Raw genomic sequence first — 19,155 nt, forward strand, 5'->3', positions numbered from 1 at the left:
CTTATAAGCGGAAAATGGGCAAACTCAGTGAAGAACATTCGAGCATATAACACAGTAGACGTCGGCTCAGATCATCGCATAGTCAACGCGCAAATAAGAGTCAGTCTGCGCGCACCAGTCGAAAATAAGAATAAGAGACCAAAATACGACTGGAGGAAGCTAAAAGAGAATAACGAGCTACAAAACAAATATGCGATCGCAATCAAAAACCACTTCAGCGTGCTAAGCGAAGACGAACAAGACGTACAAACTAAATATGACCACTTTGTAGCAACCATCGAAAAAGCGGCTAAATCAACAGTCGGTCTGATCAAGAAAAAAGCCCCTAAAAACTGGGTCTCAAGCCGAACAACAAACTTACTTGACCAACGAAATCGAGCCAAACGAGACCGAAAAGAAAAGCAAGAGTGCCATGATCTAAGTCAAAAGCTTCTCGAGTCTTACCAGCAGGACAGAATCGCCTTCCTATCAGAGAAACTCGAGCGTCTCAAGGAAGCTGCGAAAGCAAACAGGCTACGAACCACATGGGAAGTTATCAATGAGATCAGCGGCAAAACAAAATCAATAAACAAGCATAAAATGAAGAAAACAGATGGTAGCGATATCAATTCTCCTAAGGAACTGCTAGACGAATGGCAAAATTACTTCAAAACTCTACTGAACAACGAAATAGTCACGGAACATCTACACATCGAGCCAGCTACCAGAGACTTAGAGATCGATATAGGCCCATTCACGTTCGACGAAGTCAAAATGGCCGTAGACGAACTCAAAAATGGCAAATCACCAGGTTGTGACTACCCCATTACCGCCGAAGCGGAGGCCATCACGCAGTCAGACAGCTGTGTAACATATGCAATGATGTCTACATGCAAGAAAAAGCACCAGAGCAATTCACCAACAGTCTCATCGTTCCATTGCCCAAGAAAGGCGATCTTACACTGATGAATAACTACAGAGGGATCAGCTTGATGTCGATCGCGGCGAAAGTCTACAATAAAGTTCTTCTTAATCGAATAAGAAAACCAGTCGACGACATCATGAGAAAGAATCAAGCAGGATTTCGAAGAGGAAGAGGATGCACCGAACAAGTTCACATACTTAGACGAATAATCGAGGGCGCCATCGACAAGAACCTAGACCTCTACATCATATTCGTCGACTTTAAGAAAGCATTCGACTCGCTCATACGAAACGTCATGTTCGACATCTTGCGACACTACAGAATTCCTGATAAAACCGTAAGAGTGATTCGCACTATCTACAACAACTCAAAAAGTCAAGTAATCGTCGAGGGCAAGCTATCAGAACAGTTCAACATCTCAACTGGCGTTCTTCAAGGAGACACACTAGCTCCCTTTCTATTCATCATCGTCATAGACTTCGTCCTAAAGAAAGCAGAACAAGAGCATGCAACATCAACGGGCTCACATGGCTTCATGACGAATCTATCTAGATCATCGAGATATCCAGCCACTTCACTGTTCGACCTCGATTTTGCCGATGACATTGCGCTGCTCGAGGGCGGCGACAACAACAAGCAGCAAAATCTAGAAAAATCGCAAGCTCAACTTCAAACAACAGCAAAGTGGGCAAAACGAGTAGGACTTGAGATCAACATTAAAAAGACGGAAGCATTTAGCAACCAAGAGCTTGCCGGGCCAGAGATGCCGATCAACTTACATCAATTCATTGAACTCGACGGACAAAAAATCGAGTGGACAAAAGACTTCAAGTATCTTGGCTCTTACATCGCGTCGAGCGAAGCAGACATCAGAGCACGAAAAGGACAAGCGTGGGGAGCATTCTGGAAAATGAAGGATGTATTTCTATCAAAAACTCTTCCAATCAAACTCAAACTAAACATCTTTGAAGCAGCGTGCATCTCCATCCTCCTGTACGGCTGCGAAAGTTGGATCATCAACCAGAAAATGCAAAACTCACTCAACAGCTTCGCCACCAGTTGCTACAGAATCATGCTTGGCATCAAGAAAATGGATCGAATAAGTAACAAAGCTGTATACGAAGCAGTCGAAAAGAACCAGCTTATCCTTCAAATCCAACAAAGACAGCTACGCTTCGTCGGCCACTCACTTAGAAGAGACCTAATTGACCAAATTAATAAATATGTGTTATATGCGCCCGAAGAACGACATGGCAAACGAAGCCGAGGAAAGCCACGCACATTATATCACACATACATCGGCAAACTAATCAACAACGACATGCCACCAACTGCTGACGAGATGCGAAGAGCTGCTAGTAATCGAACAGAATGGAGAAAGCTTGTGACCGACTGCAAACCCGTATTGTTCGCAGCCGATTGATGATGATGATGAAGTCAGTTCAGTGTTGGTTCAGTTCATTAACTCTGTAAAGTTAATCAATTGTTGAATTAGTTCACTTCATCTGTAAAGCTGCTCTGCAGAAAACAGTGATGTCATCATCAGCTCGGTTCAGTCAGATCAATAATAATGTTGAACATTAATAATAATGTTGAGTATTGAGTGTTCCAGTGACAGGAACACAGACTCCATCAGTGACAGAGGAAACCAGGATCAGGCGCTCAGTTCTGCTCTGGACAACGAGCGGACAGTGTGTGATTATGATTCAGACTGTGGATGGATATCATTCAGAATATTTCATCTAGTTTCTTCTGCTTGTTTCTTAATGCTTTCTGTTCAGTCACTTCAGACAAGGAGTGTGAGACTCTATTGGTCTCCACAGCAACATCCTTGAAATTCTGTGTGTGAGTGTGTGTTGCTGCTGTTGTGTATCGCTTGTTAAGATGATGATGTATGTTCTCATTGTGTGTGTGTGTGTGTGTGTGTGTGTGTGTGTGTTTAGCTGGCTGCTGTATGCGGATCCGTGGTACCGTGGCTCATGTGTTGTTCTGGAGGAGGGTCAGACTGTGAAGACCAGCAGAACTGATCCCGATCCCGATCCCGATCCCAGTGCTGTTCTGTCTGTGGGATCCGTCAGGACACTGAAGGTATATCAGGAGCTGCCGCTTTCTCAGGCCTTTCCATTACTATAGGTTATAGTAGTATATCATTAATAGAGTATAAACGCAGAAAATAAACATTTCTAGAAATGTTTTTATACACAAATATGATTTTGAATATATTGCGCTGTATATTTGAATGGTGTGTATCTGAAACACTGCTGTGATCTGCAACTCTCGAGACAAGTTATGCCCTCCAACAGACTTGAATATAAATGCATTGCTTATAGCACCACCTTGTGGCAGATTCTGCAGATCTAGTCCCCCTTTACGTGTGTATTACATTTCATTATGAACAGCCATAGCAGTGACATAGGCATGCATGCTGAATTTCAACTGTCTCTATTAAATTGTTTGCTGCCTATTGCCTAATTTGTCATAGATGCTGAAAATGTCCAGTTTTGTTAAGTTTGGACTTTGTGTTCACAAGATGTGTGTAGTGTAGGTGAGTTAACCAGTCCTGGCCATATCAGATTTCTGTGGCTTATATCCATGGCCATAACTGGACATTTGGGCTGGGAAACACTGGGTATTAAAGGGTTAAAGACAATACAGTCTTCACTCCAGTTATCATGTTTTACGTCAGTGTTTGACATTGATTTTTACCCCAAACTGAAGACATGCAGCACATACTTTTTTTGTGACTTTACATGTTAATATGTTTGAAGAGAGTTTATTATTGGTAGTGTGTGTTTTTTTTAAACCCTTTATATTCTAACACTGTTCCGCTCAGACCGCACTGAGGCAGAAATATAAATCATACTGTAACAAGCTCAAAGGCTCAGGGAACCAGCGAACGTTCAATGTAACTTTTATGATAGTAAAATAAACATAAACCAGCAGTCAGGTGACCTAACAGACATGAATCTGGAACTGTGTGTGTATTGTGTGTTCATGAGCTCTGCTGGAGTTAAAGTGTGCGTTTTGTTCAGGATGAGAGTGTTCCAGAGATCCATCTGTATCCCAGCACGTCTCAGCCGATCCGTGTTTATTCTGCGACGGACCTGACGGAGCGGGACGGGCCCGTGTTGCTCTCGGACCTCTGCGTCAGGACCGGATGGTAGGAAACGCCAGTAAACGCCAGTTTTAGAGTGTCATGAAACCCGTTTTAGCCTGGTCGTTCACACCTCAGAGCTCAATGTGTGTGTAAACTGTGGGAAAGTGGGAGTGTAGAGGGTGTGAGACAACAACCAGTCGAACACAGACCTGCTACACACTCATAATACAGACACATGAGTGCTTTTAGTGTTTTCAGTGATAATGTGCATATCTGTCACAAAAAATGTGTTTTGGTTTTTCAAGCAGGAAGTTTGATCTTAGTTGATCTGGGCAGAAACCATTAAAACATCCTTTTTTAATGTAATTTTCTTGATCACAAACTGGACGTTTGAAATGTTTCTAGCATTGCCACGAGGTTAGAGACCAGGAGCGTTTCACCAGTCCACCACGTCCAAAGACACAATTATTATGGATTAATAATTAGCCAAAAAAGTCAAGTCAAGTCACTTTCATTTATACAGCGCTTTAACAATATAGATGTTTCACAGCAGCTTTACAGTGATAATAGGAGATTACAGTAACAGAGATCCGGCTTTACAGCAGATCTAGAATAAAGTTATTGTCCAGATAAAGTTAGTTTTGATTGATTCACTTCCATTGCGAAGATCAATAGTTATTAACTTAGCGGCCGCTAACACACACCGTTCTAACTGAAGACAGAAACTTTTAATGTGTTCTGTCCGTTCATTCACACACAACAGTGTTTGGAGCTCGAGAACACACACTTTGAAACAGGATCCAAGGTTTGAACATTTTTGATTAGCAAAGTGATTAAAAAAGTGGAATTCGCAGCTTTCTCTTACTACTGAAGGACATGCTTTTGACATTTATTTATTTTCCGCAAGCCGTTAAACCCAGCCGGATGTTGTGCTGCAGTGGTTTATGTGTGTGTGTGTGTCCTCGATGTGCAGCTGGTTGGTGTTTGATCAGCCTGGATTCAGCGGCTCGTCTGCCGTTCTGGAAGCTGACGGGAGAATCACGCCGGTTCTCCAGGATTCCTTGCTGTCCCGTGTGGAGAGTATTCGGCCAGTGAAACTGGTACATATTTACCCCTTCCCGACCACAGACACGCTCTTTGCAATGTGCTCCGTAAACATCACGTTAGTAACACAGAAAGAGGTCGTCTGAAGCGATGCGAGAGCCTCAGATGTGAAGACCGCAGCGAGCGCTAGCTAACGTCTGCTGTTTCTCCTGTGTTTCAGGCTGGACTGCGGGTGACGAGACCTCTGGACCCGAAGGTAAGACAGACAGACTAACAGATGCTGATGTTCAAACAGATGCTGATGTTCAGACAGATGCTGATGTTCAGACAGATGCTGATGTTCAAACAGATGCTGATGTTCAAATGATGTTCAAACAGATGCTGATGTTCAGACAGATGCTGATGTTCAGAGCTGTTCTCAGATCAGCGGATGAGATTTCTGTCTCCTGTGTAGGTGATGTTGTTTGAGAAGCCACAGTTCCAGGGTCAGTGCTGGGAGCTGCTGGATCACACACCCCGTCTGAGGGACATCGAGGGACCCGCAGCCGTCTCCTCTCTACGGGTCACCGGGGGAGTGTGTGTGTCTCTGATTCTCATGAAACAAGTGATGCTGTTATGCAAATTGATGAACTTCTGTAGTGACGACTGGCTGGAAGTGTTTGTGTGTAAGTGTGAGTGTGTCTATGAGTATGTGTGAATGAGTGAGTATATGAGCGTGTGAGTATATGAGCGTGTGAGTATATGAGCGTGTGAGTATATGAGCGTGTGAGTATGTGAGTATATGAGCGTGTGAGCATGTGAGTATATGAGCGTGTGAGCATGTGAGTATATGAGCATGTGAGTATATGAGCGTGTGAGTATATGAGTGTGAGTATATCAGCGTGTGAGAGTATATGAGTGTGTGAGTATGAGTGTGAGTGAGTATATGAGCGTGTGAGTATGAGTGTGTGTGAGTATATGAGCGAGTGAGTATATGTGAGTGAGTATGAGTGTGTGTGAGTATATGTGTGTGAGTATGAGTGTGTGTGAGTATATGAGCGTGTGAGTATGAGTGTGTGAGAGTATATGAGCGTGTGAGTATGAGTGTGTGTGAGTATATGAGCGTGTGAGTATGAGTGTATTTGAGTGTGTGAGTATGAGTGTGTGAGTATATGAGCGTGTGAGTATGAGTGTGTGAGTATATGAGCGTGTGAGTATGAGTGTGAGTATATGAGCGTGTGAGTATGAGTGTGTGAGTATATGAGTGTGTGAGTATATGTGAGTGAGTGAGTATATGAGCGTGTGAGTATGAGTGTGTTAGTATATGAGCGTGTGAGTATGAGCGTGAGTATATGTGAGTGAGAATATGAGCGTGTGAGTATGAGTGTGTGTGAGTATATGAGTGTGTGTGAGTATATGAGTGTGAGTATGAGTGTGTGTGAGTATATAAGTGAGTGTGTGTGAGTATGTGTTAATATTTATGTGTGTGTGTGTGTGTGTGTGTGAGTATATGTGTGTTAGTATTTATGTGTATATGTGTGTTAGTATTTGTGTGTGTGTGTATATGTGTGTTAGTATTTATGTGTGTGAGTATATGTGTGGTAGTATTTATGTGTGTGTGTGTGTATATGTGTGTTAGTATTTATGTATGTGTGTGTGTGTGTGTGTGTGTGTGTGTGTGTGGAATGATACGTTCAGACATGTTCATGTTTGCTCTCGTCACACACTGGTCACGTGGCGTTCAGCTGCAGACTCTAAAACAGTGAATGTTGATTTTAAGCAGGAGTGAGCAGGAGTGAGCAGGAGTGAGCAGGAGTGAGCAGGAGTGAGCAGGAGTGAGCAGGAGTCAGCAGGAGTCAGCAGGAGTCAGCAGGAGTCAGCAGGAGTGAGCAGGAGTGAGCAGGAGTGAGCAGGAGTCAGCAGGAGTGAGCAGGAGTCAGCAGGAGTCAGCAGGAGTCAGCAGGAGTCAGCAGGAGTCAGCAGGAGTCAGCAGGAGTGAGCAGGAGTGAGCAGGAGTGAGCAGGAGTCAGCAGGAGTCAGCAGGAGTGAGCAGGAGTGAGCAGGAGTCAGCAGGAGTAAAGTGACGTAGATGAGGATGAAGTTCTGTGTCTGATAGATCAGAGAAAGGCCATTCTGTGTTATTACATGAAACGGATGGTATTCAAACAGCACAACGTTCTGCTGAAAATGCACAATCTTTCAGCTTAGTGTGGAGTTATTAAACACATGAATAATACATTAATAATTTAATTTAATGGAAAAATATAACAGGCTCTGTATACAGCCGGCAGTGTGACTGTAAACGCTTCTCGTCCAGTGTGTGTTTCCATCTTTACACAGCAGCTGATGCTTCCATCAGTCACATGAACACACTGCTGGTCAAAAACACTCTGTGTGTGTGTGTGTGTGTGTTAGATGGGTGTGCTTCTCCAGTGAAGGGTTCAGAGGTCATCAGTGTGTGCTGGAGGAGGGGGAATACAGCGACTGTACACGACTGTTCGGAGGAGCTGAGCTGACGATCCAATCACTGCGCTTCATTCAGACTGTGAGTGTTCCTGATGTTTCATGGCCTTCATCAGGCCTGTGCTTGTGTAAATTCTCCAGAGGTCCATTAGTTCTTCACCTCAGTATTGTTGCTCAAGGTCATGTTTCACGTTTAAGTATTATGGAGTTAAAAATGAGAAAAAGTGGATGAGAAAAGATAATTGAAATGCCTCAATGTGAGCGACCTTATCAGGGATCTTGTGTTCGCTAATGACCCGTCACGTTCCCTCAGGATTTCCTGGAGCCAGTGGTGTGTGTGAAGAGCTGTGATGAGGAAACCGAGGTGTGTGTGGACGTCCCGGATCTGCAGGAGTCCGACAGCATCAGTGTGAAGAGCGGAGCGTGAGGAAGCGTTTCAGAACCGCGATCAGAGCCACAGAGAGAAGGCCTGCTCACACCGAGAGCTAGAGCTACACTAACACTCAAACGCTTGCGGTCGCTAAGATTAGAAGTGTTTAACAGAAGTCTCTGCTCACCAAGGCTGCGTTTATTTGATCAAAAATACAGTACAAACAGTGAAATATTATTCCAATGTAAATCAGCTGTTCTCTATGTGAATATACAGTAAAGTGTAATTGTGATCAAAGCTGAATTTTCAGCATCATTACTCCAGTCTTCAGTGTCACATGATCCTTCACAAATCATTCTAATATGAGGATTTTTTCAGGATTCTTTATCCGCGTTTCATGTGACACTGAAGACTGGAGTAATGATGCTGAAAGTTCAGCTTTGATCACAGGAATAAATTACTGTATATTCACACAGAGAACAGCTGTTTTAAATCAGAATAATATTTCACAATATTACTGTTTTTTTGTATTTTTAATCAAATAAATGCATCCTTGGTGAGCCTTTATTACTTGGTGAGCAGGAGAGACTTCTTTTAAAAACATAAAAAATCTTACCGATCCTAACCCTTTGACTGGTAGAGTATATCCCACACCAGCAGACGTTTATTCTAAGAGCGCTGTCGCTTTAAATCCACAAGCTCTCAGTGATACTGTGTCGTTACCATTAAAGTTCTGGTCCTCGGTGTGAAGGGCTCCTGACAGCAGGAGTCTGATGTGTGTGTGTGTGTGTGTGTGTGTGTGTGTGTGTGTGTTTCAGGTGGGTGGCGTACAGCGGCAGGTGTTTCACTGGACATCAGTATGTTCTGGAGAAAGGCCAGTATCCCGGGCAGCTTCAGTGGGGCGACGGCCAGAGCTCAGCTCAGTCCCTGCGGGCCGTTCACAGGGTGAGACACACACACACACACACACACACACACACACACACACACACACGCACACTCACTCACACATGCACACACACATGCACACACACACACACACACACACACACACACACACACACACACACACACACACTCACACACTCACTCACACTCACTCACGCATGCACACACACACACAGCGCGCTCCAACTGAAGAGTGTGTGTAGATACAGGGCACATGACAGACTTTCATTGGTGCATCTCTTTTCCTCCACAGGAAGTGTCTCGGATCGCGGAACCACAGTTTTTGGTATGTTTGCATTTCATTTGCTGCTAACAATATTCAGAGGCTGCGTCACTCGAAGCGTCACTGCATCACACATGCACAGTTTTACATAGGTTGTGAACCCTGTTTTCAGACAGGTGAATATAACTTTCATAAAAGTCCAGTATAAATGTTACTGGCACTCGTGAACGGCAGCTGTTCTCCGCAGGCTACGCCAGGGGTTCCCAAACTTTTCCATTCCAGGACCACCTAGACAAGTATAATCTATCCATAATACTGAATGGTCTTAGTCTGCGGCCTCAACTGATTTACACAGACATGGCAGAACAAATTTAAAGTAATGAAAAAGTAGTCTACTGTAAGCTTAATCTTAACCAAAAGTTTGATATGACAAAAAATCTGAATATAAAAAAATAATAAACTAATAATTTTATCTGATAGTAGGCCTAGGACTGTAAAATTTCAATACTAATATTTATGCTGCGAGTGTTGTTAAACTCGTTGCGGTGTTCAGGGCAGAAAACACTTTTGTGCTCGCGCGTGTACATGTGAAATATTTTTGGTAGGCAGCCAAAAGCGTGCAAGGGAACGCAAACAACACACTCTTACGACGACCATAACTCTGAAAGACAACAGCGCTGAGGTGAACAGACGACGAGAGATGATGCATTTGACACCTACGATCAGCCTAGCTCACGATGCTTTGGGAATCGCAGCCCAGATCTAAATCAGCCATTCGTCAGAATGCAGAATACAGCGCAGTGATTGGAGTTAACAAGTTTCTTCTCATTAATAATGCGCTCAATGAACCGAGCCGCTCTGAGACGCTGAAAATTATCACAAGAAGTCACACACTCGCTTTATGAAACACAATGTGGACAGATTTATCTAATTATATCACAGCCTTTGCGATTCAAAAACCGCACTGACTAAACAATATAGCGATTTCTATTTAACGTTAGTACATCGTGCAACGCTAGACTGTTTGTGTGTGTGTGTGTCATTCACTGAAATGTAAGTTTAGCTGCAGGCGATAGTGACCACGTGACCTGCCTCTTCCCACTCCGCGACCCACAGTTTGAAACCGCTGGCTAGACCGTCTCGTTTAACAACGCTCGGTTCGACCTTCGCGGATGCAGAAGGATGCAGCCTCTGAATTGGGACTTGGTAATGAGTCCGGCGAGTGCTGCTAACATGTTTCTCTCTGAGCGCCGATAACGTGTTTCTCTCTGAGCGCCGCTAACGTGTTTCTCTCTGAGCGCCGCTAACGTGTTTCTCTCTGAGCGCCGATAACGTGTTTCTCTCTGAGCGCCGCTAACGTGTTTCTCTCTGAGCGCCGATAACGTGTTTCTCTCTGAGCGCCGCTAACATGTTCTCTCTGAGCGCCGCTAACGTGTTTCTCTCTGAGCGCCGATAACGTGTTTCTCTCTGAGTGCAGCTAACGTGTTCTCTCTGAGCGCCGCTAACATGTTCTCTCTGAGCGCCGCTAACGTGTTCTGAGTGCCGCTAACGTGTTCTCTCTGAGCGCCGCTAACGTGTTCTCTCTGAGCGCCGCTAACGTGTTTCTCTCTGAGTGCCGCTAACGTGTTTCTCTCCGATAACGTGTTTCTCTCTGAGCGCCGATAACGTGTTTCTCTCTGAGCGCCGCTAACGTGTTCTCTCTGAGCGCCGCTAACGTGTTTCTCTCTGAGTGCCGCTAACGTGTTTCTCTCCGATAACGTGTTTCTCTCTGAGCGCCGATAACGTGTTTCTCTCCGCTAATGTGTTTCTCTCTGAGCGCCGCTAACGTGTTTCTCTCTGAATGCCGCTAACGTGTTTCTCTCCGATAACGTGTTTCTCTCTGAGCGCCGCTAACGTGTTCTCTCTGAGCGCCGCTAACGTGTTTCTCTCTGAGCGCCGCTAACGTGTTCTCTTTGAGCGCTGCTAACGTGTTTCTCTCTCTGAGTGCAGCTAACGTGTTTCTCTCTGAGCGCCGCTAACGTGTTTCTCTCTGAGCGCCGCTAACGTGTTTCTCTCTGAGCGCCACTAACGTGTTTCTCTCTGAGTGCAGCTAACGTGTTTCTCTCCGATAACGTGTTTCTCTCTGAGTGCCGCTAACGTGTTTCTCTCCGATAACGTGTTTCTCTCTGAGCGCCGCTAACGTGTTCTCTCTGAGCGCCGCTAACGTGTTTCTCTCTGAGTGCCGCTAACGTGTTCTCTCTGAGTGCAGCTAACGTGTTTCTCTCCGATAACGTGTTTCTCTCTGAGTGCCGCTAACGTGTTTCTCTCTGAGCGCCGCTAACGTGTTCTCTCTGAGTGCCGCTAACGTGTTTCTCTCTGAGCGCCGCTAACGTGTTCTCTCTGAGTGCAGCTAACGTGTTTCTCTCCGATAACGTGTTTCTCTCTGAGTGCCGCTAACGTGTTTCTCTCTGATAACGTGTTTCTCTCTGAGCGCCGCTAACGTGTTCTCTCTGAGCGCCGCTAACGTGTTTCTCTCTGAGTGCCGCTAACGTGTTTCTCTCCGATAACGTGTTTCTCTCTGAGCGGCGATAACGTGTTTCTCTCTGAGCGCCGCTAACGTGTTTCTCTCTGAGTGCCGCTAACGTGTTTCTCTCCGATAACGTGTTTCTCTCTGAGCGCCGCTAACGTGTTCTCTCTGAGCGCCGCTAATGTGTTCTCTCTGAGCGCCGCGCCGCTAACGTGTTCTCTCTGAGCGCCGTTAATGTGTTCTCTCTGAGCGCCGCGCCGCTAACGTGTTTCTCTCTGAGCGCCGCTAACGTGTTTCTCTCTGAGCGCCGCTAACGTGTTTCTCTCTGAGCGCCGCTAACGTGTTTCTCTCTGAGCGCCACTAACGTGTTTCTCTCTGAGTGCCGCTAACGTGTTTCTCTCCGATAACGTGTTTCTCTCTGAGCGCCGCTAACGTGTTCTCTCTGAGCGCCGCGCCGCTAACGTGTTTCTCTCTGAGTGCCGTTAACGTGTTCTCTCTGAGCGCCGCTAACGTGTTTCTCTCTGAGCGCCGCTAACGTGTTTCTCTCTGAGCGCCGCTAACGTGTTTCTCTCTGAGCGCCGCTAACGTGTTCTCTCTGAGTGCCGCTAACGTGTTTCTCTCTGAGCGCCGCTAACGTGTTTCTCTCTGAGTGCCGCTAACGTGTTTCTCTCCGCTAACGTGTTTCTCTCTGAGCGCCGCTAACGTGTTTCTCTCTGAGCGCCGCTAACGTGTTTCTCTCTGAGCGCTGATAACGTGTTTCTCTCTGAGCGCCGCTAACGTGTTTCTCTCTGAGCGCCGCTAACGTGTTTCTCTCTGAGCGCCACTAACGTGTTTCTCTCTGAGTGCAGCTAACGTGTTTCTCTCCGATAACGTGTTTCTCTCTGAGTGCCGCTAACGTGTTTCTCTCCGATAACGTGTTTCTCTCTGAGCGCCGCTAACGTGTTCTCTCTGAGCGCCGCTAACGTGTTTCTCTCTGAGTGCCGCTAACGTGTTCTCTCTGAGTGCAGCTAACGTGTTTCTCTCCGATAACGTGTTTCTCTCTGAGTGCCGCTAACGTGTTTCTCTCTGAGCGCCGCTAACGTGTTCTCTCTGAGTGCCGCTAACGTGTTTCTCTCTGAGCGCCGCTAACGTGTTCTCTCTGAGTGCAGCTAACGTGTTTCTCTCCGATAACGTGTTTCTCTCTGAGTGCCGCTAACGTGTTTCTCTCTGATAACGTGTTTCTCTCTGAGCGCCGCTAACGTGTTCTCTCTGAGCGCCGCTAACGTGTTTCTCTCTGAGTGCCGCTAACGTGTTTCTCTCCGATAACGTGTTTCTCTCTGAGCGGCGATAACGTGTTTCTCTCTGAGCGCCGCTAACGTGTTTCTCTCTGAGTGCCGCTAACGTGTTTCTCTCCGATAACGTGTTTCTCTCTGAGCGCCGCTAACGTGTTTCTCTCTGAGTGCCGCTAACGTGTTTCTCTCCGATAACATGTTTCTCTCTGAGCGCCGATAACGTGTTTCTCTCTGAGCGCCGATAACGTGTTTCTCTCTGAGCGCCGCTAACGTGTTTCTCTCTGAGCGCCGCTAACGTGTTTCTCTCTGAGTGCAGCTAACGTGTTTCTCTCTGAGCGCCGCTAACGTGTTTCTCTTTGAGCGCTGATAACGTGTTTCTCTCTGAGCGCCGCTAACGTGTTCTCTCTGAGCGCCGCTAACGTGTTTCTCTCTGAGCGCCGCTAACGTGTTTCTCTCTGAGCGCCGCTAATGTGTTTCTCTCTGAGCGCCACTAACGTGTTTCTCTCTGAGTGCAGCTAACGTGTTTCTCTCCAATAACGTGTTTCTCTCTGAGTGCCGCTAACGTGTTTCTCTCCGATAACGTGTTTCTCTCTGAGCGCCGCTAACGTGTTCTCTCTGAGCGCCGCTAACGTGTTTCTCTCTGAGTGCCGCTAACGTGTTCTCTCTGAGTGCAGCTAACGTGTTTCTCTCCGATAACGTGTTTCTCTCTGAGTGCCGCTAACATGTTCTCTCTGAGCGCTGCTAACGTGTTTCTCTCTGAGCGCCGCTAACGTGTTCTCTCTGAGTGCAGCTAACGTGTTTCTCTCCGATAACGTGTTTCTCTCTGAGTGCCGCTAACGTGTTTCTCTCCGATAACGTGTTTCTCTCTGAGCGCCGCTAACGTGTTCTCTCTGAGCGCCGCTAACGTGTTTCTCTCTGAGCGCCGCTAACGTGTTCTCTCTGAGTGCAGCTAACGTGTTTCTCTCCGATAACGTGTGTCTCTCCGATAACGTGTTTCTCTCTGAGCGCCGCTAACGTGTTCTCTCTGAGCGCCGCTAACGTGTTTCTCTCTGAGTGCCGCTAACGTGTTTCTCTCCGAAAACGTGTTTCTCTCTGAGCGGCGATAACGTGTTTCTCTCCGCTAACGTGTTTCTCTCTGAGCGCTGCTAACGTGTTTCTCTCTGAGTGCCGCTAACGTGTTTCTCTCCGATAACGTGTTTCTCTCTGAGCGCCGCTAACGTGTTTCTCTCTGAGCGCCGCTAACGTGTTTCTCTCTGAGCGCCGCTAACGTGTTTCTCTCTGAGCGCCGCTAACGTGTTTCTCTCTGAGTGCAGCTAACATGTTCTCTCTGAGCGCCGCTAACGTGTTTCTCTCTGAGTGCAGCTAACATGTTCTCTCTGAGCGCCGCTAACGTGTTTCTCTCTGAGTGCAGCTAACATGTTCTCTCTGACCGCCGCTAACGTGTTTCTCTCTGAGCGCCGATAACGTGTTTCTCTCTGAGCGCCGATAACGTGTTTCTCTCTGAGCGCCGCTAACATGTTTCTCTCTGAGTGCAGCTAACGTGTTTCTCTCTGAGCGTCGCTAACGTGTTTCTCTCTGAGCGCCGATAACGTGTTCTCTCTGAGTGCGGCTAACGTGTTTCTCTCTGAGTGCCGCTAACGTGTTTCTCTCCGATAACGTGTTTCTCTCTGAGCGGCGATAACGTGTTTCTCTCCGCTAACGTGTTTCTCTCTGAGCGCTGCTAACGTGTTTCTCTCTGAGTGCCGCTAACGTGTTTCTCTCCGATAACGTGTTTCTCTCTGAGCGCCGCTAACGTGTTTCTCTCTGAGCGCCGCTAACGTGTTTCTCTCTGAGCGCCGCTAACGTGTTTCTCTCTGAGTGCAGCTAACATGTTCTCTCTGAGCGCCGCTAACGTGTTTCTCTCTGAGTGCAGCTAACATGTTCTCTCTGACCGCCGCTAACGTGTTTCTCTCTGAGCGCCGATAACGTGTTTCTCTCTGAGCGCCGCTAACGTGTTTCTCTCTGAGCGCCGCTAACGTGTTTCTCTCTGAGTGCAGCTAACGTGTTTCTCTCTGAGCGTCGCTAACGTGTTTCTCTCTGAGCGCCGCTAACATGTTTCTCTCTGAGTGCAGCTAACATGTTCTCTCTGAGCGCCGCTAACGTGTTTCTCTCTGAGTGCAGCTAACATGTTCTCTCTGACCGCCGCTAACGTGTTTCTCTCTGAGCGCCGATAACGTGTTTCTCTCTGAGCGCCGCTAACGTGTTTCTCTCTGAGCGCCGCTAACATGTTTCTCTCTGAGTGCAGCTAACGTGTTTCTCTCTGAGCGCCGCTAACGTGTTTCTCTCTGAGCGCCGCTAACGTGTTTCTCTCTGAGCGCCGCTAACATGTTTCTCTCTGAGTGCAGCTAACGTGTTTCTCTCTGAGCGTCGCTAACGTGTTTCTCTCTGAGCGCCGATAACGTGTTTCTCTCTGAGTGCAGCTAACGTGTTCTCTCTGAGCGCCGCTAACGTGTTCTCTCTGAGCGCCGATAACGTGTTTCTCTCTGAGTGCAGCTAACGTGTTCTCTCTGAGTGCAGCTAACGTGTTTCTCTCTGAGCGCCGCTAACGTGTTCTCTCTGAGTGCGGCTAACGTGTTTCTCTCTGAGTGCCGCTAACGTGTTTCTCTCCGATAACGTGTTTCTCTCTGAGCGGCGATAACGTGTTTCTCTCCGCTAACGTGTTTCTCTCTGAGCGCTGCTAACGTGTTTCTCTCTGAGTGCCGCTAACGTGTTTCTCTCCGATAACGTGTTTCTCTCTGAGCGCCGATAACGTGTTTCTCTCTGAGCGCCGCTAACGTGTTTCTCTCTGAGCGCCGCTAACGTGTTTCTCTCTGAGCGCCGCTAACGTGTTTCTCTCTGAGTGCAGCTAACATGTTCTCTCTGAGCGCCGCTAACGTGTTTCTCTCTGAGTGCAGCTAACATGTTCTCTCTGACCGCCGCTAACGTGTTTCTCTCTGAGCGCCGATAACGTGTTTCTCTCTGAGCGCCGCTAACGTGTTTCTCTCTGAGCGCCGCTAACATGTTTCTCTCTGAGTGCAGCTAACGTGTTTCTCTCTGAGCGTCGCTAACGTGTTTCTCTCTGAGCGCCGATAACGTGTTTCTCTCTGAGTGCAGCTAACGTGTTCTCTCTGAGCGCCGCTAACGTGTTCTCTCTGAGTGCAGCTAACGTGTTTCTCTCTGAGCGCCGCTAACGTGTTCTCTCTGAGTGCGGCTAACGTGTTTCTCTCTGAGTGCAGCTAACGTGTTTCTCTCTGAGCGCCGCTAACGTGTTTCTCTCTGAGTGCAGCTACGAGCCTACAGCCAGACGCGGTACAGCGGAGAGAGCCGCGAGTTTGAGAGTGACTGTGGCGTAACAGGCTTCACGTCCTTCAGGGTGATCCGAGGAAACTGGCTGCTGTTCGATGAGGAGGGATATTCTGGGAACCAGTATATCCTGGGGAAGGGGCTTTACCCTGACCTCACTTCCTGTGGCTGTTTATCGAGCGCCATCAAGTCTTTAAAGCCCATTCCATACGTGAGTCGATGACAGCAAACATCGCCATATTACAGTAGACACAAGAAATAAACATGCCTCCCGTGACATTGGTATGTGTTTCTGGGTTCAGAGTTTCATGGATCCGTCCGTGAGTCTGTTTTCTCTCAGCGGCTTCGAGGGCCTTGAAGAAACGTGTTTCTCAGACGTGGAGAGCATGAGCCACTTCTTCAGCCAGTCTGTGAGAGTCACCAGCGGCCTGTAAGAGCTCCTTCCCTACTCGCTGTTCCTGATAATAATGCTCTCAGTCAGGCTGACGGACATGCTGTCGTCTCACAGGTGGGTCGCGTATGAATACGCTTGTTTCAAGGGCCGCCAGATGCTCGTGCAGCCTGGAGAATATCCGGTGTGGGGCAATCTGAGCGGCTGGGAGACCATCGGGTCGCTGAAGCCTCTCAAACAGGTCAGTTAAAAAAACAATCACGATGAACTAATCGTGAAAAATGACAATAACAGTGTAAGGGTGGATTTCCTGCAGGGGTTCAGCCTGCAAGACTACCGAATGACTAAAGAAACGTTATTAACAAAAACTGTACATTTCTTGTCTATTACCACCCACTGCTACTTATACCAACGACGGAAATAAGCGCAGTTACAATAGCTTAATCTGTGGGAGAGCGTTGCTGTAGAGAGTGATGATATTGTATTGCAATTTGTAGCACTTCAAAGTCAATACCAAATCAAAACTAGTTAGCACATTATTTGTAATTGAAAAGGTTTAATGACAAAATATGGTTATGATTGCACTTAAAATAGTTACAAAATAGATGTATGAGATGATAACTTATACCATTGATCTTACCCAGCATATATGTAAAATGTTACCAGAGAGAGAGAGAGAGAGACAGAGAGTGTGTAGAGAGTAAGAGGAAAGAGGAGGTAAAGAGAGAGAGAGGTTTAACAAGACTTTATTATTTACATTATAAAAACATTATTCACAACATCATCAAATACTCAAAATAAAATAAATTAAAAATTCAGAACCAACTGGCCCTCATCAATTACACACAAAACATTTTTAAGACACCAAAAATCATCAAAACACCCCTCATTTTTTATAAGATTATAATATACAAACTCTATATTTAACCTTCCAGCTACAAGGTTCTTGAACATTAACTCAGCATCAGTACTAAGAAGATTCAGCCCTTCATTCTTCCTCGTCTTCCAAATTGCTAACTTTGCAGTTCCGATCAAGTAGTTTAACAAACACGCTTAAGAATTTCTCATCAAATGCTTGAAACCATCTATCAAGAAGATTAAAAAGACCTTTCAACCTATTACATCTTAAAAACAAATGTTCCAAATCATCTACCATTCCACAAAACCTACACTGTTCACCCACTGCTGGATTCAGGTGCGCTACGTGTCTGTCCGTAGCTATCGCTCCGTGAGTGAGCCTCCACTGCAGATCAGCAGTGCGCTTCTCTATGGGAGGCTCAGAGCCATAGAGAGAGAGAGTTGCGACACTCCCATAGACCTCCGTTGTAAATAATGGCGGCGCTTTTAACCGCCTACTTCCGGGATATGAAGATCGGAATAGTTCCAAACACTGTCATGTGGGCGTTGGACACCATTCACTTACATTGCTGCGCGTCGAGTTGTTCCAGAGTTAAGTTGCCGAAATATCGACCTCTTTTGAATTGTCAACTGTCTATATTGTATCAGAGGCCCTTTGCGATGCTTATACTGGTCTTCATTTGTACATGCACAGTGTAATTATTTATATTTTATGTTGGTTGTTTCAACCAATTTTCAAGCACTGCCTGCTAGCTAGCGCGACTTCGTCAGCTAAGAGTTCGGTAATGAATCACTACCACCTTTATAGCAACTTTTATTTAATTTTATTTTTTGGGATATACTAACTTTTCATTATGTTATTATTGTCTTGAGTGAAGCGGCTTGTGAGAACAATGCTGGACCTTTAGGATTGTTATGGCCATCACCAGTCCTGTCTGTTTCATGGATCACCTGCCCCTGGTTTTTGTTTTTCTTGTTCACACACACAAGCACACATTTTTGTTGTCTGTCATTGTTTAATAAAAAATATTTTATTTGAAAACCTTCATTTGTATCAGCCATGCTTAAATTCGTTTTTAATCTGTTATAGTTTTGATAATGTGTATGGCCTTAATCTTAAAATAATATTCTTAGTCTTAACATGATCATGTTTCACGTTGTGGTCCTGGGGGGGGCCACTTTCATCAGAAGAAGTGAGCTAGCTTCTAAGCGAATTCTGAACGGACCGCCACGGCAGACCTCTTTGCGTGATCATGAAGGTAGGCTAATGGCTGAATCAAAATTTATAAGCAAAATCACGGGAATCAATAGCCTAATAAAGCAAAATCACGGGAATCAATAGCCTAATACAGCCCAGTTGTGCTAAAATAAATATCATGAGACGTCCATCATCAGATGAATGATATGGAAAAGTTAAGTTAGAGCCGCTAAAGCCAGTGCTACTACCCATGCGAACATGAACACTAAGCTTTTCCCTCCAAAAATATAGCCTAAAACTTATCTCCAAATGCAAAACTTACATTAACAAAATGCAATAATGCAATAACAGCTGAAAAAGTACTTGGGTGTGTGTTTTATTTTATATTTACCGTTCAATAATGCAATCGCTGCTGTCTGTCCCATAGAAGAACATGACAGCCAGCGTACGTTTTGGAACTATTGGGGCTTACATGAACCACGTGACAGCCATAGCGGCGACATCAAAGAGTGTCGCAACTCTCTCTCTCTATGGCTCTGGGGAGGCTTATACAGGCCTAACCCTAACCCTAACCCTAACCCT

The 19,155-nt window shown here is 46.0% G+C and overlaps 1 protein-coding gene across 3 annotated transcripts in view; it reads left to right on the top strand.

The window, feature by feature from the left end:
• Positions 1 to 19,155, top strand: part of LOC309489743 (beta/gamma crystallin domain-containing protein 3) — a 67,512-nt gene that overhangs the window by 22,223 nt on the left and 26,134 nt on the right. For 2 of the 3 annotated variants that reach the window (XM_082158606.1, XM_082158607.1), the window contains exons 7-18: positions 2,848 to 2,992; positions 3,937 to 4,064; positions 4,975 to 5,101; positions 5,266 to 5,301; positions 5,500 to 5,621; positions 7,440 to 7,569; positions 7,801 to 7,910; positions 8,676 to 8,802; positions 9,059 to 9,091; positions 16,110 to 16,337; positions 16,429 to 16,556; positions 16,635 to 16,758. In XM_082158606.1, the coding sequence (XP_082014732.1) occupies positions 2,848 to 2,992; positions 3,937 to 4,064; positions 4,975 to 5,101; positions 5,266 to 5,301; positions 5,500 to 5,621; positions 7,440 to 7,569; positions 7,801 to 7,910; positions 8,676 to 8,802; positions 9,059 to 9,091; positions 16,110 to 16,337; positions 16,429 to 16,556; positions 16,635 to 16,758 (1,438 nt within the window). The remainder of the gene's footprint in view (positions 1 to 2,847; positions 2,993 to 3,936; positions 4,065 to 4,974; positions 5,102 to 5,265; positions 5,302 to 5,499; positions 5,622 to 7,439; positions 7,570 to 7,800; positions 7,911 to 8,675; positions 8,803 to 9,058; positions 9,092 to 16,109; positions 16,338 to 16,428; positions 16,557 to 16,634; positions 16,759 to 19,155) is intronic. The other variant, XM_082158608.1, reaches the window with a different exon arrangement.

The sequence above is a fragment of the Leuciscus leuciscus genome (genome assembly GCF_965113295.1).
Source record: "Leuciscus leuciscus genome assembly, chromosome: 24".
Classification (NCBI taxonomy): Eukaryota; Metazoa; Chordata; class Actinopteri; order Cypriniformes; family Leuciscidae; genus Leuciscus; species Leuciscus leuciscus.